A 15,719-nucleotide genomic window follows, 5' to 3' on the forward strand; every position below is an offset into this window, starting at 1 on the left:
GCCCAACTGATAAGTTGTGCGGTATAGGTTCAGATTGTTAACAAATCCTGATTTCCTTTCTTAACAAATCCCAACTTTCCCTTTTATTATCTCCCTTACAGCGCTTAAAGAAGTCTTGCACACCAGACCAAGATTGGGCGCCCAACGACCCGGCGATACGCAAGAAATATCTCGCCCAAACTAAGGAGACAGAATTGTGTACTTTCAGATTACCTTTCAGACGTGGGTAACCTTGTATGTTAGTACTAGTTTTTGTTAAATTTAGTTGTATGTTAGTACTAGATTTTATTAGATTTAGTTTAACCTGCTGTATGATTTTTTCCAATTTTTGTTATAAAATGCACCAATTTGATAATACTAGTTTATCCATATCTCTATTTCTAACATGCTTTTTTACGCTTGTTATATTTTAAGTTAAAAATATTACACATTTCTTTCAACAATATGATACTCATAAATGATGTGCAGTATCCCCTCTGTTAAAATATTCCCCTTGTATTAGGATATTAGAAACATGTGTTAAGTTTAATTAAAACTTGTCCTTCATGTCCTATAACTTGAAATCACTGCAGTGGAAAATGTTTTTAATTTTTGTTTTTTAAGCGTTATTTTAAAGGTTGAGCCGGGCGTCACATGTGAGGTGGCAATACAATTAGGCTTGAGAAAACACCACTTTGTCGTTTATAATAATTTTACGCACCTCAAAAGGAGTGTAAACTAGCAGTATTTCAGTAGGAATTAAATATTTCTATGTTAACATAATTTGTGTTTACCTTTAAAAAAATAAGTTCGAGAGCTTCATGACTTACAGACATTTTTAATTTTATCGGCGAAAACCAAAGGTCTAAACTAAAAAAAAAAACTCGTTTTCATTGAAATGTTTATCCGGTGTTTAAATAAATGCGAATCTTAAAATCAAGCTTCAGAGAATCGTTGAGGCCTTATTTCATTACTCTATTGTTGACTATAGCAAGGATTTAAATTTGTCGTTACTGTAGTCAACAGGTAAAAAAATATGTTTTTACTGCTACGGTTTACAAACTTCCTGTCAACATCTGCTAGAGACGGACAGAAAAAACAATTGTTCGTTAGCATAACTAAAGTACACACAGTTTTATACAGTGAATCGTTTCATAACTAAACAATACACAGTTTTATACAGTGAATCGTTTCATAACTAAACAATACACAGTTTTATATAAACTGACACCTACCAAAACACAACCATACACTGTTATTTACAATGACACCGCCCGTAACAAAACAATACAGTAAAACCTCCCATGCCAAAACTATTCACACTTTCCTACACAATGACCCATCAATGACAAGACTATTGACATCAAGTAGATTTCTTTTGTTTTTAATTACCTTTCTCTAACTAATTGGTTATACAGAGTTGGTGGGCGACAGTTCATGGTGAAGGGGAGATAATAAACAAAACAAAACCCGTCTTAATGTTTACATTTTTCTGGGTGCATGTATCCATGTGTGTGTGTGTGCGTGTTAATGCTCGTGCATTTTTTTATGAATCATTTGATTGGTTATGTACATGGCTTTTAATTGTGTAAATTATTGGTTATTTATTAATATATATTCTATATATATAATAATATAAATATTATATATTAATGAAAAAGAACTGCTAGATTAAATATATTACGTTTTTAAGTGATATATAAATTATAATCTTGATATCACAGTTTGCAGGTAATTAAGAAAGCTATTGTACCCCTGCTCAAAGGTAGTTTACAGAAAGATAAAGGGGCATAACTAAGTAAATTATGTTCAACCAGAAACCTTACATGTTTTACTGACCGAGATATTTATATTAAAACTATTGTTAGAGGGTTAATTATCATATTTAACCACCGATCTACATAATTTAAAAAGCATGTAATTTGCAAGGGGCGTTAATTAACACGCTCGCACAGGAAGAAGAACTCAGTGACCGCGCTTTGACATGCGGTGGACACCATCTGGGTGACGCCCCCTGCGGTCTTGAGGGCGATGCAATCACTGCTTAGACTGGCCATGGCGGGCTCGCCAGCTGCCCAGGCGAAGAAGCTGACCTGAATGGGACGACATAGGAGGTTAGCCGGAGACATTGGAGAGTTGGGATACATACAAGTTGAAAGCTAGTTAATGACGATTCAAACACGACTAAACCACGACTAAAACACAAGTAAACCACGATTAAACCACGACTAAATCTCAAATGATCAACTTTACATAACGACTAACTAATTAATGACTGGATGATCTAACCAACCACGGCAACCTTGAGAAACCACATTTTGACCACGCTACCTCACCTACAACATGGCCTTACCCTCACCAAACAAACGACGTCGCCAAGTGACCTATTACATGACCTTACCCTCACCAAACAAACGACGTCATCCCCTCACCGACAACATGACCTTACCCTCACCCAATAAACGACTTCACCAAGTGACCTATTACATGACCTTACCCTCAAAAAACCAAAGACGTCATCCCAACACTTACAGCATGACCTTACCCTCATCGAACCAACTACAATCCCCATGACCTACTAATGACCTAACCACTCATTGACCCATGACCTAACCACCCATTAACCATGACCTAACCACCCATTGACCCATGACCCATGACCTAACCACCCATTAACCCATGACCTAACCACCCATTAACCCATAACCTAACCACCCATTAACCCATGACCTAACCACCTATTGACCCATGACATAACCGACCATTGACCCATGACCTAACCGACCATTGACCCATGACCTAACCACCCATTGACCCATGACCTCACCGGCTCTAAACTGTCCTGCCAGATCCACTCGACACTGCCGTACACCCTTTGTCCACCAACCAGGACAGGTGAGCTGCCGGTCACGTTAAACCCTGGGAATAAAAAACTTTTTAGATCATTTTTTTTCCCACCGAACACACACATACATAATACAGCGTTAGAACAAATCACATCTGTAGATAAACACTCTTATTGTAATCTTCATAGGAAGCTGTAGTTTAAATTATAATTTTACCGATTTATTTTGTACCTCAACCATTGATCAATCATACACCAGTACTCACCATTGGTCAGTCAAACACATGAACCCAACATTAGTTAGTACATACAGAATTACTCACCAATGGTCAGTGTATACATCAGTACTCACCATTGGTCACCAATTACACCAGTACCCACCAATGGTCAGTTTAACATCAGTACTCACCAATGGTCAGTTAAAAACCAGTACTCACCAATGGTCAGTTAACACCAGTACTCACCAATGGTCAGTTAAACACCAGTACTCACCAATGGTCAGTTAAACACCAGTACTCACCAATGGTCAGTTAACACCAGTACTCACCAATGGTCAGTTAAACACCAGTACTCACCAATGGTCAGTTAACACCAGTACTCACCAATGGTCAGTTAAACACCAGTACTCACCAATGGTCAGTTAAACACCAGTACTCACCAATGGTCAGTTAAACACCAGTACTCACCAATGGTCAGTTAACACCAGTACTCACCAATGGTCAGTTAAACACCAGTACTCACCAATGGTCAGTTAAACACCAGTACTCACCAATGGTCAGTTAAACACCAGTACTCACCAATGGTCAGTTAAACACCAGTACTCACCATTGGTCAGTTAAACACCAGTACTCACCAATGGTCAGTTAAACACCAGTACTCACCAATGGTCAGTTAAACACCAGTACTCACCAATGGTAAGTTAAACACCAGTACTCACCATTGGTCAGTCAAACACATGTACCCAACATTAGTTAGTACATACAAAATTACTCACCAATGGTCAGTGTATACATCAGTACTCACCATTGGTCACCAATTACACCAGTACCCACCAATGGTCAGTTTAACATCAGTACTCACCAATGGTCAGTTAAAAACCAGTACTCACCAATGGTCAGTTAACACCAGTACTCACCAATGGTCAGTTAACACCAGTACTCACCAATGGTCAGTTAACACCAGTACTCACCAATGGTCACCTCATACACCAGTACTCACCAATGGTCAGTTAAACACCAGTACTCACCAATGGTCAGTTAACGCCAGTACTCACCAATGGTCAGTTAAACACCAGTACTCACCAATGGTCAGTTAAACACCAGTACTCACCAATGGTCAGTTAACACCAGTACTCACCAATGGTCAGTTAAACACCAGTACTCACCAATGGTCAGTTAACACCAGTACTCACCAATGGTCACCTCATACACCAGTACTCACCAATGGTCAGTTAACACCAGTACTCACCAATGGTCAGTTAAACACCAGTACTCACCAATGGTCAGTTAACACCAGTACTCACCAATGGTCAGTTAAACACCAGTACTCACCAATGGTCAGTTAACACCAGTACTCACCAATGGTCAGTTAACACCAGTACTCACCAATGGTCAGTTAACACCAGTACTCACCAATGGTCAGTTAAACACCAGTACTCACCAATGGTCAGTTAACACCAGTACTCACCAATGGTCAGTTAAACACCAGTACTCACCAATGGTCAGTTAAACACCAGTACTCACCAATGGTCAGTTAAACACCAGTACTCACCAATGGTAAGTTAAACACCAGTACTCACCATTGGTCAGTCAAACACATGTACCCAACATTAGTTAGTACATACAAAATTACTCACCAATGGTCAGTGTATACATCAGTACTCACCATTGGTCACCAATTACACCAGTACCCACCAATGGTCAGTTTAACATCAGTACTCACCAATGGTCAGTTAAAAACCAGTACTCACCAATGGTCAGTTAACACCAGTACTCACCAATGGTCAGTTAACACCAGTACTCACCAATGGTCAGTTAACACCAGTACTCACCAATGGTCACCTCATACACCAGTACTCACCAATGGTCAGTTAAACACCAGTACTCACCAATGGTCAGTTAACGCCAGTACTCACCAATGGTCAGTTAAACACCAGTACTCACCAATGGTCAGTTAAACACCAGTACTCACCAATGGTCAGTTAACACCAGTACTCACCAATGGTCAGTTAAACACCAGTACTCACCAATGGTCAGTTAACACCAGTACTCACCAATGGTCACCTCATACACCAGTACTCACCAATGGTCAGTTAACACCAGTACTCACCAATGGTCAGTTAAACACCAGTACTCACCAATGGTCAGTTAACACCAGTACTCACCAATGGTCAGTTAAACACCAGTACTCACCAATGGTCAGTTAAACACCAGTACTCACCAATGGTCAGTTAAACACCAGTACTCACCAATGGTCAGTTAAACACCAGTACTCACCAATGGTCAGTTAAACACCAGTACTCACCAATGGTCAGTTAAACACCAGTACTCACCAATGGTCAGTTAAACACCAGTACTCACCAATGGTCAGTTAAACACCAGTACTCACCAATGGTCAGTTAAACACCAGTACTCACCAATGGTCACCTCATACACCAGTACTCACCAATGGTCAGTTAACACCAGTACTCACCAATGGTCAGTTAAACACCAGTACTCACCAACTTGAGAGACGATTGTGTCCAGTTCCGCCTGGTCATTGACCTCGGCCAGGTAACTGAGTTTGGTCTGACAAGCCGCCTGCAGAAAGAAATCACAAGATGTGTGAAACCAACACAGCTAACAAACAACGTCTCGTACAAATGGCTTCTCAGAGAACTCTGTAAAACACGGGACAATAAAATAGAGAGATCCGGTGTTCAAGACACCTATTTCACGAAAGTTTAAGAACAATGTAGGCTACACTAACTTAGCAGCGGGGAGCAAAATGTGTACCCCTGTCTGTTAATTAGGTCTGAGTTTAATTACAAAAAATAAATGCGTGTAATCTGGGACCATCTCACCTGGGCCTTGGCGCTGTCCAGAACATCTTCACCCTTGACCAGTAGGTAGACCGAGTTGCCCACCACATACACCCAGAACTTGTCAGCTGTAAATCAGAAAGACTTGGTTAATCCAAATAATTTAAACGAATTGGGCATCTATCATCGTCAGCTATGCAGGCAGAATGCCGGGGGTGGGGGAGAGGTTGGGGATTTTTCCCCTCATGTGACTGTGTGTGTGTGTTTGTGAAAATCGCTCGTAACTATTAGACACTACGTTTTTTTAAAAATCTAACTGCTAAATTGCATTTATAAAAGACTAACTAAAGATATAATGTATCAATAAGTATAAATATAAAAAACTAATTTATAACCTTAGTTTTAAAAACATTTAGCTGCAATGACTAATATATGAATCATATTTATAAAGACTGACATTTACTCACCGCTTTATATATTGAAAATACAGAATATTTTTTTTTCAAAATTTTATTAATATTAGCTTTTATAATTAAAGCTGTTAGTCTACTCACTGACAGTCTCTGTCTCGTTTTCGTATTCCTCCACTGTGAATGACACAAGAGAACATAATTATGACCATTAGGTTTATAAAAAAGATGTCGAAACGGCCGTACGAGGAGGGGAAACCGTTGCACAAGGAACATCACCCACTCTTCATATCAACCAACACAGAAGTTAGACAACTATTGCACAAGGGACATCACCCACTTTACCTATCAACTAACACAAAAGTTAAACAACTGTTGCACAAGGGACATCACCCACTCTACCTATCAACTAACTCAAAGTAGACAACTGTTGCACAAAGGACATCACCCACTCTACCTTTCAACTAACATGGAGGTTAGACAACCGTTGCCTACCTTTTGTGGCCAGTGTTTCCAGTTTCTCTTCTTGAGCTGCCAAAGTAGCGTTAAGAGCCTCCAGTTTGGCTGTAAGAACTTCCACTACAAACAGATACAAGGATACAATGATACAATATAACCCAGAATTTAGATGCTTTTATTTGAAATCAAAAACAGATATACCTAAACAAGTCATCAACAAATTTTATTTGAAACCAGTAACAATTAATGTCTAAGATAGCCAGTAAAAACTATTTTCTTCAACCCAAAACAGTTATGTTTGATGTCGTCGCATGCGTCATTAGCCTATCTCACCGAGTGTGACCAATGGGTCGAGTTTCTCCCCCTGGTCAGTCACTGTTCTGTTGAAAGTCTCCACCTGATCTGTCAGTACCTCTACAGCTTGCGTCAGGTTTTGGACTGGTTTAAACAAAATTCATTCATTTACAAGGGGAGATAACTTTTTTTAAGTTAAAAAATAATACATGATTAGATATTGAATTATGGAAGGGAGATAATTGTGAAACGTTTTTTTAAAAAGGATTATTTACCTTGAGCTTCTGTTGCATTCACTGGTTCCACTGGGAGGACGAAATAAAAAAAAGTTATTGGTAGAAAAAGTCGGGTTAAAACCGTAACAGCAGAATAACACTTTTATTGAATGCACAACCTCGTTGTGTACACATTTCAGCGATTTGTTTACATTTTGACAAAGGTCTGTACGAGGTTGTAGTAGGTCCTCTGATTTTAAACAGTGTGTCCTCGGAATAAATATATACTTAGTATATACATATATGGCTACATGCGATTTCCTAAAATGATTGGCCACAGTAGTTTCATAAAGCGTACTAAAAGAATCTGTTTAATGCTTTTCTTGTGCCATAAAAAACAGCTGCGTTTTGTGTTTGCACCAAGCTAATTGTAAATCTAAAGTAACACAATAAAAGTGACGTAATCGTGGTAGATCTCACTAGTTGAAATACAGGCCGCACCGATTAAATTAAGCTCTTATCCGTTGATGAACGTTGATGAATTTAAGCGCATGTTCGTTAATGAGCTTAATGTCCTGAGCTCTTTTTTAAAATATATAAACACCTCTTAACATGCAATTATGTTTAATATTTTAAGGCATTTCCGCCATCTTTACATTGAACACACAATTTCAAAATAACAACAAGGTGTTCTATGTTAAGTGTGTAATTTTACAAAAGTAACCCAAGGTTTCGAACCTGCAGCTTCCACCGAGCTGACCTTCTCCTCAAGGTTCTGAAGAGTTTCGTTGATGGCGTCCAGTTTAGCGGTCAGAAGTTCCATGGCAGCTAGCACTGTGTCCAATGGCGATGCTGGAATAGAGATCACGTGGGCAGTGACGTAATATAAACATTGAGATTTAATCATGTAATGGTAAGCTGAAAGACTGATTTTGACCTTTGTCTGAAAGTGATTTAAATTGATAGCTGATATCCAAATGTATGTATATGTTGCAGGCATGCATGTAAAGTTGGTTGAAAATTCTTGAATAGTGATTTAAGTTGGTGAAATTTGAAGTCTGGATAAAAATGAAGAGACGAAAGACTTCTAGGATATTGTAGGAAAAAGAAGGGGTGGTTATTGTAAACACTGTCAGGATTCATTGGCCGGAAAGTTGTTGATTTTCGTGTAAGCTCTAATTAGACGGCTAAAAACTAATACTTTTTGTTTAAGTTGAAGAACTGACTTATTCTGAAACGTCTTTAAAAAATAAACATAGTCTTAAGCAGATTCCACGTTGTTTGTTTATGTAGCCCATAGAAGCCTGTGTACAAGTGTGTAAGTGTGACATAAACAAATTGTGGTGATGAATTCAAATACGGATAATGGGTGTGGTTGGAGAATGATTGGTATGAAGAACGCGATTGAATAATCTAAGTTGTCCATTTGTAAGCACAACTCAGTTTGATGTAGATGTACTGTAGCTGGGATTTTCTAAATCAAATATTGGCTTTGTTGGATAAAAGAAAAACAAAAGATTACGTGTTGGTGCTGCAGTTGTTGTTGGTTCTGTAGGTAACTCTGGTGTTGTTGCTTCAGTGGTTGTCTCCTCCGTGGTGGTTGTCTCCTCCGTGGTCTCAGGCGCTGCGGTAGTCGTAGGCGCAGCTGTGGTGGTGGTGGCTGTGGTTGCTGGCGTGACTGCCAGTTGGGCCAGGAGCATCTGCTCACGCTGGTCAGCTGGATCACGGTTTATATTTATAGATATATATATATATGTGCATATGTCTGTTTGTATGTTTTTATGTATGTGTATGAGTACGTTTATATGTACTTGTATTTGTACGTGTATGCGTATATATATATATATATATATATATATATATATATATATATATATATATATATATATATATATATATATATATATATATATATATATATATATAAGTAAATTGAAATATATATTATAAAAAATTCTTAAGTATGAAAGCTCCAGAGAATAGCCCTGACCCTACCTAAAGCAGAGATGTTGAGTATTTGATCCTGCAGCTCAGCTAAAGTCATGTTAAAACCTTCAAGTCTGTACTCCATAGTTCTAATGGCAATCAGCAGACGGTCAACTCCAGGTGCTGTAGTACCAAACACAAACAACATATGTCAATAACATTTCTGTGGGTGTCCACACTGGTCAACAGTGGTCACTGACCGTGAAATAAAGGTGTGCTTGTGTGTATTAGTTAGTGTGAGTATGTATGTTTTAAGGCCTGTTTTGAAACAAAATTTTAGTGTTTACTTTTATATGGTATAGTATATGTTTAGTGTTGCGTCTCTTGCAAACGAAGGACCCTCTCAATACATCCCCCGACAAAAGATTTTCCATCAGCCCCACATAAACTGAGATATTTCGTCTTGAGCTTTTTGTCACGGGTCTTAGATGGTGTACTCTAGATAAAGAGCAACTAACCTGAGCTGCTGATTCTAGCCTGGGCGGTCAGGGGCAAGAGTTCTCCATACTCCCCAACAACCTTCGCATCACAGGTGTAGACACCAAAGTCGTCGACACTAGGAGTGGGCCAGACGATGGTCAGGTAACTGCCCATCTCTGACTGAAATAGGCGAGTCAAAGGTCAGCCGGATGTTGTTAGTTACTTATGTTTTCGTGTTCATTCTTGAACATATTAACAATCAAAGTCACAACAAGGAAAGTGAGGACTCACCTCTAGGGTCGTAATCTCTCCCAGGACGGTCACCTGGGGATAGGCTAGAGATCTGCGCGCCCCCCGGGGAGTCATGGCATCCACGGTGGCCAGCATCTCCTTCTTGGGGGAGAGGGTGCCGTCTTTACGTATGGTCTGTCTGTAGGTGCGACACATTTAATATAGTAGGCCTATATAAATATTGTTTAAAATGGCTCACTTTTCTCGTAGTGGTGGACAAACAAAATGGCACCGTCCTGACCACGCCTTGAGCGCCCTGACCAACCTACCCGCGCCCTGACCTACCTACCCGCGCCCTGACCAACCTACCCGCGCCCTGACCAACCTACCCGCGCCCTGACCAACCTACCCGCGTCCTGACCAACCAACCCGCGTCCTGACCAACCTACCCGCGTCCTGACCAACCTACCCGCGTCCTGACCAACCTACCCACGCCCTGACCAACCTACCCGCGTCCTGACCAACCTACCCGCGTCCTGACCAATCTACCCACGCCCTCTCCTACTAGCAAGTTACAAAACGGGTGTGCCGCCCCCACTGCCCTCCTACACTAGCGTGAGTTTTACTGCTGTGGTTCCAGTACTCACCTAGACAGGGTGATGGACACAATCTTGACCTCCTCGCTCTCTATCAGGGCACAGTTGACAGTGAAAGATGGCGTCAGTCCCAGCTCGAGTACACTCGGGGTGACCGTCATGGCTAGTTCAGCCGCTGTAACGAGAAATAATTATATTAATTAAAATTAATTAACAGCATGGGCACAGACTTTACGATATAAGCACTTTTCAAAACTCTTTCGTATTTTTTAATGAAATCACATAATGTTGTTATTAATCGTTTTATAATATACAAGCCGACCCCCGACGTAGCATACGTCGCCATCTAGTTGTTTTATTTTCTGCTTATCAGCAATTCATAATTTTTTTGTAAATTCAACACTACCCCCTCCCGCCCCCTTTACCCCCCCCCCCCTACCACCCCCCGCCCAGTGAAAGCAGCCGTTTACAGACAATGAAAAGATCAATCAGAAATTGTTACCTCCCCTTCATTTCAAATCGTTTAATACTAAATTATCTGCCCCTAATAGCCGACACTAACCCGGCTCTACGATTGTAAACATTCGTCGTGAACCAAAGCTCACCAGATTGTTGGGGGTGGGGGTGGTATCGATTTGCCTGCAGAGCGGGGGAGTAACGGAGTGCGTCTACGTCTTGTCCTGTATTATCCCCATGAAGAGAATTATATATATATAGATGCATAAATTGTATTCCTTTTACTTTACTCAAAAGATGACTCGAACAGTGCTCACATTGCTTTTATTAGCTTATGTATGGTAGTTCTTTGATTTGAATTATAATCTATGCGAATTTCTGAATAAATATTTCTTTGTTGAATTAGCAGTATTTAATTAACTAATTTGTTACGTATAAAACAGAAATTGAAAAAAAAAACTTACCGGTGAAGGCCACCATGGATAGAATCACAATCACAATCTTCATGCTTGGGGCTGAAGAAAACACAAATTGAAATCTTTTATTGGAACTAAAGAATTCGATGCTTGTGTTCAACATGCTGTCAGAATATTTTAACTTCTGTCATAGCGAACATTTTATAGACCGGCGTATAACATTTTAATTTTGTTTTTAAATCCGATAAATTTAACATCCCAAGTTAAAAGAAAAAAAACTTACACGAAAGTATGAGAATTTTCTAGAAAGTCTCATTAAAATGAAATGTACCAGCATTAAGGCAAACAAAGTCGACGGTTTACTGAACAACAGGGAATGACAAAAAAAAAAATTCCTTGTTTGTAAAAGTAAAGTTTCCTTTTCAAATCTGACGGGTCCATGGGTAAAGTCACCTGTTTCTGTGACCTCGGTATATAAAGGGATGGTGTAGTCATCACTATGCCCAGATGCCATTACTTTCATTGAGTCAGGTACGCATCAGAGCTTCTACACCGCACATATTTTTGATTGTGTTTGTACACCGTACATATGTTTGATTGTGTTTGTATATCATACATATTTTTATTGTGTTTGCACACCGTACATATGTTTGATTGTGTTTGCACACCGTACATATGTTTGATTGTGTTTGTATACCGCACATATTTTTGATTGTGTTTGCACACCGAGCATATTTTTTATTCTGTTTGTACAACGCGCATATTTTTGATGAACTATTATGGAAAGTTTAGCTCAAAATTATAATTTTTAAAATTATTCTCTATTCATCAACTCTACTTCACCTACTCTATTGATCATATTGCCCTCGAACGATTACTTCACGTGTTTATTATACGCTTTTTGCGTAGCGGATGTTAAACACTGTTACAGCATAATAACAAAAGTTACTCACTGATTTTGAAGATAGCTTTTGAAAATACATTTTAAGTGTCTGAGGATTTACGTTTTATTCCTAATATAAAACGTGATTCGAGTTAATGTAATATCACTGCATTATAATAAAATACTAACTCAAATAATACTTATATGTAAAAAATGTTACATAGATATTGATAATAAAAGATTCCTTATTATTATAATCCACAAATTAAAAAAATGCCTGAATTAAAAATACAACACTCGAACATTTATTATAAAATAATTTGTCCATGTAAGAGAATTTTTAGACAAACAGAACGGCTTTGTATTTTGATAATGGTAACACATCGGCACTGTACTTGTACTCTCCACGGTGTATTAAACAAGGGTCGCTTGTTTAATAAAAGGAAATAGAATAAAAAATATTTATAAGAGCGTAAATTAAAATAATTCTTACAAGGTTCAGACAACAGTCACAAATGAGAAACGGCGAAAGTTGTGACGTTGGTGGAGATGGTCACGTTTTATAGTCACCAACAGACGGCAGCTGTGGTTTGTTAGATCGTACTCACTGGTGAGTAATTAATGGCTGTTGGAGTTAGTTGCCCTTGTTTGGGGGCATTCTCGGCTATACATGATTCTCGGTTATACATGGCCCTTGACTGGGGGCATTCTCGGCTATACACGGCCCTCGACTGGGGCATTCTTGTATATACACATGGCCCTTGACTGGGCACATTGTCACCTGTACATGGCATCTGGGGCCACTGTACATATTACTATATATAGTAAATTTTCTCAAATGTTTACACCATAATATTTACACTGTTAATTTACGCATGTGTACTCACCCGTTTAAGCCACATAAACTAGAGGTAGTAATTTCATTTAGTCCGTCCTTTTCTGGAAACGCGGCCATTCGCTCTTTCATCTAGCCTGTAAAGCTATTTTAAAAATTAAACCATTATGTGAAACGTATAAAAATAGCAAGTACTTCCACATAAAATTCATAACCTTATCTAAAGGAACAGAGGCGTAGCGACAAACTTTCAATTTGGCGCCCCCCCCCACCTCGGGAGCAAATTTTCGATTTGCAACCCCCCCCCCCCTCCCTTCAAACTGCAAAAATGCAGCTAAATTGACATTTTAATTTGTTTTTACAACCCATTTTGGCGCCCCCTAAGGTCGGCGCCCGGGGACATGTGCCCCCCCTGCCCCCCCCCCCCCCATCGCTACGCCTCTGTAAATGAAATAGTTCTAACCCCTGCAACGTACATTGAGAACCGCTGTCAGAATACATACACATATAGGGCTTACCCTCTCTGTAATTAGCCGTATAGAAAGTTGCTTGGTCAGCTTTTCCTGAGCTTTACTCACCTATCGTGTCACTGTCCTTTGTATGACGGTCCTCAATACTTTCATGCGTAATAGGTGACACATATGAACATACATAAAACCACTTACACAAATACGTTTACTTTGACTCATACACACATACACAGTGACATTAACCCATAAACACAGACCTATAAATACAGGCCTATAAAGATAGGCACATAATCAGAGACCCATAATCACAGACCCATATACGCAGACCCATAATCACAGACCCATAAACAGAGACCCATACACACAGGATAATAAACATAGGCCTATAAAGATATATCCATAAACATAATCCCATAAAGACAGATTGTAAACACAGATCTATAAACACAGACCGATAAATACAGACCTATACCTAGACAAATAAACACAGACCTATAGATAGACCTATAAACACAGACTCATCACAAAACAAACATCGATCGTGTATTTGGTTTAGAAGACAATTTAAAAGGGAGAACTCTCCTGGTAAAAAGTTTGGGTTGTTTCCCTTCTACTGTGATTTGTTTAAAAATCAGTTAAATGGGTGACTCAGTTTTGTGCACTGTGCGCATCAAGATTCGGACCATCAATCTACCACACTTGGCGCGGTGACTGAATATCAGAAGCACGTGTCGCACCATCCATCTTGGTCTATTTTTAGAATATGATTTAACTCCCCTAATTGTTTTCACATTAGAATATTTCTGTGTTTTTAAGGTTTGTGATAATGCCAATTGCGAAAATTGTATGTAAAAATCTATGTATAGAAAGCCTTTATTTATGGTCAGTAAATCTCAAGTTATGCTAGTCCCATCTATTTTTATTTAAATAAAAAAAAAACCAACTAAATGCATCTCATATACATTGTTATCAACATATATCGGACTTGTTTTTTGTCTGACACTGATACATATTCAAGTTCATTTGGTGACAAACGTTAGTCGTGAAAAACTACATTTTTTGTTTGGGGATTCTGAATTTTTTTTTCAAGTAAAAATCAAGCAATTTTTTTTTTCAACTTTTTTGTCTTAAACATAACTATTATTTAAAAAAACAATAACAAATTGCATGCAACCTAAACAATTTTAATAATGTGTGCAATTAAAAAAAAAATTAATAAAAAATAAACTATGAAATCCTGACTAAAGAAGCACATCTGTTTATATATTAATTACAAAATGTACATTTGTACCTGCCCGTTTAACATATATGTTCTATTATTGCAATGATTAGTCTGTACGATAGCGACTATAGAGTCAAACACATGCATGTCTATGTCCAGCCAGTGTTATAGGTGTACTGATAATGTGAAAATAATGTCAAGTAAAACACAAAACACATGGACTTATTTTTGTATTAACTCATAGCTTAAAAAAAACAATGACAAATTGTATACAACCTAAACAATTTAAATGATGTGCGCAATTAAAAAATTTTTTAAAAATATTCAGAAAGACCCAATTAAAACATTTTTTTAAATTATTAAGCTGAGATTAACAAACATGTTTTGAATGCAATTAAGATTGGTGTTTTTAAAGGCTGGAGATGAGGCTTCCTTAAGTAGATTCTCAGGTGGTCATCAAAGATTGGACCCTGATCGTCGCAATTCAAAGTTTGGCGAGGGGTCATCAGGATGTGACCCACTCATGGCATAAACCCCTCCATCTTTGACCCTTACTTGCCGGGACTGTCTTTGCGTCTTTGTTGGCTGTTTGGTTTGGTTTTAGGTGTCCTGAATCTTGCGGCCGTTTGAAAAACCTGGTACTTAGGATTGCTTCACGGCGTCCCAACATCCGAGAACTAGACACTACTTCTGTTTTTGTTTTAACGCCATGCGACTAAGTGCTGTAGAGTAAAACAGAACACAAAATGTATGAAACTTCTCGAAATTACGCTCACTGACACGGCTTTGGTAACCGGTTGGTTGTTGTATTATAAACGGTGCTCGTCTTTTTCAGAGAGACTTTTCGTCCAGTCAATAGAATGTGGGAGACGGATGTTCTGGTCTGAACGCTTGTTTTGGTCACGTCCTTTAGCCTCTTATCTCTCTGGCGATGGTGGATCTGATGCTTCACTATACCCGTGGTAGGCATGCATGGCCACAAC

General features: G+C 38.9%; 1 protein-coding gene across 2 annotated transcripts; it reads right to left on the bottom strand.

Moving 5' to 3' along the window:
• Positions 1 to 1,342: 1,342 nt before the first annotated feature.
• On the bottom strand, positions 1,343 to 12,806 carry LOC131947717 (uncharacterized). Of its 2 annotated transcripts, XM_059309002.1 has the most exons (17): positions 12,703 to 12,806; positions 11,375 to 11,425; positions 11,060 to 11,134; positions 10,506 to 10,629; positions 9,919 to 10,057; positions 9,666 to 9,807; positions 9,217 to 9,330; positions 8,744 to 8,938; positions 7,960 to 8,073; positions 7,282 to 7,311; positions 7,046 to 7,150; positions 6,749 to 6,832; positions 6,398 to 6,430; positions 5,886 to 5,971; positions 5,544 to 5,622; positions 2,807 to 2,898; positions 1,343 to 2,072 (listed from the first exon to the last, which is right to left on the bottom strand). In XM_059309002.1, exons 2-17 carry the CDS (start codon positions 11,415 to 11,417, stop codon positions 1,914 to 1,916), a joined length of 1,614 nt encoding a protein of 537 aa, XP_059164985.1. In that variant the 5' UTR covers positions 11,418 to 11,425; positions 12,703 to 12,806; the 3' UTR covers positions 1,343 to 1,913. The 2 variants fall into 2 exon arrangements, with proteins under 2 accessions (XP_059164985.1, XP_059164986.1); XM_059309003.1 differs by lacking the exon at positions 11,060 to 11,134.
• Between the last annotated feature and the right edge of the window lie 2,913 nt (positions 12,807 to 15,719).

Source organism: Physella acuta, unplaced genomic scaffold, assembly GCF_028476545.2.
Source record: "Physella acuta isolate Inbredline_101_S28 unplaced genomic scaffold, ASM2847654v3 ptg000604l, whole genome shotgun sequence".
Taxonomy (NCBI): Eukaryota; Metazoa; Mollusca; class Gastropoda; family Physidae; genus Physella; species Physella acuta.

Bases quoted from the DNA above. Each gene is read 5' to 3' on its own strand.
- LOC131947717 (XM_059309002.1), bottom strand. From the start codon at position 11,417: ATGAAGATTGTGATTGTGATTCTATCCATGGTGGCCTTCACCG. The intron at 8,939-9,216 runs GTAGGGTCAGGG...ACCGTGATCCAG, and splicing joins ACTCAACATCTCTGCTTTAG to CTGACCAGCGTGAGCAGATG. The intron at 6,431-6,748 runs GTAGGCAACGGT...TGTCATTCACAG, and splicing joins GGAAACACTGGCCACAAAAG to TGGAGGAATACGAAAACGAG.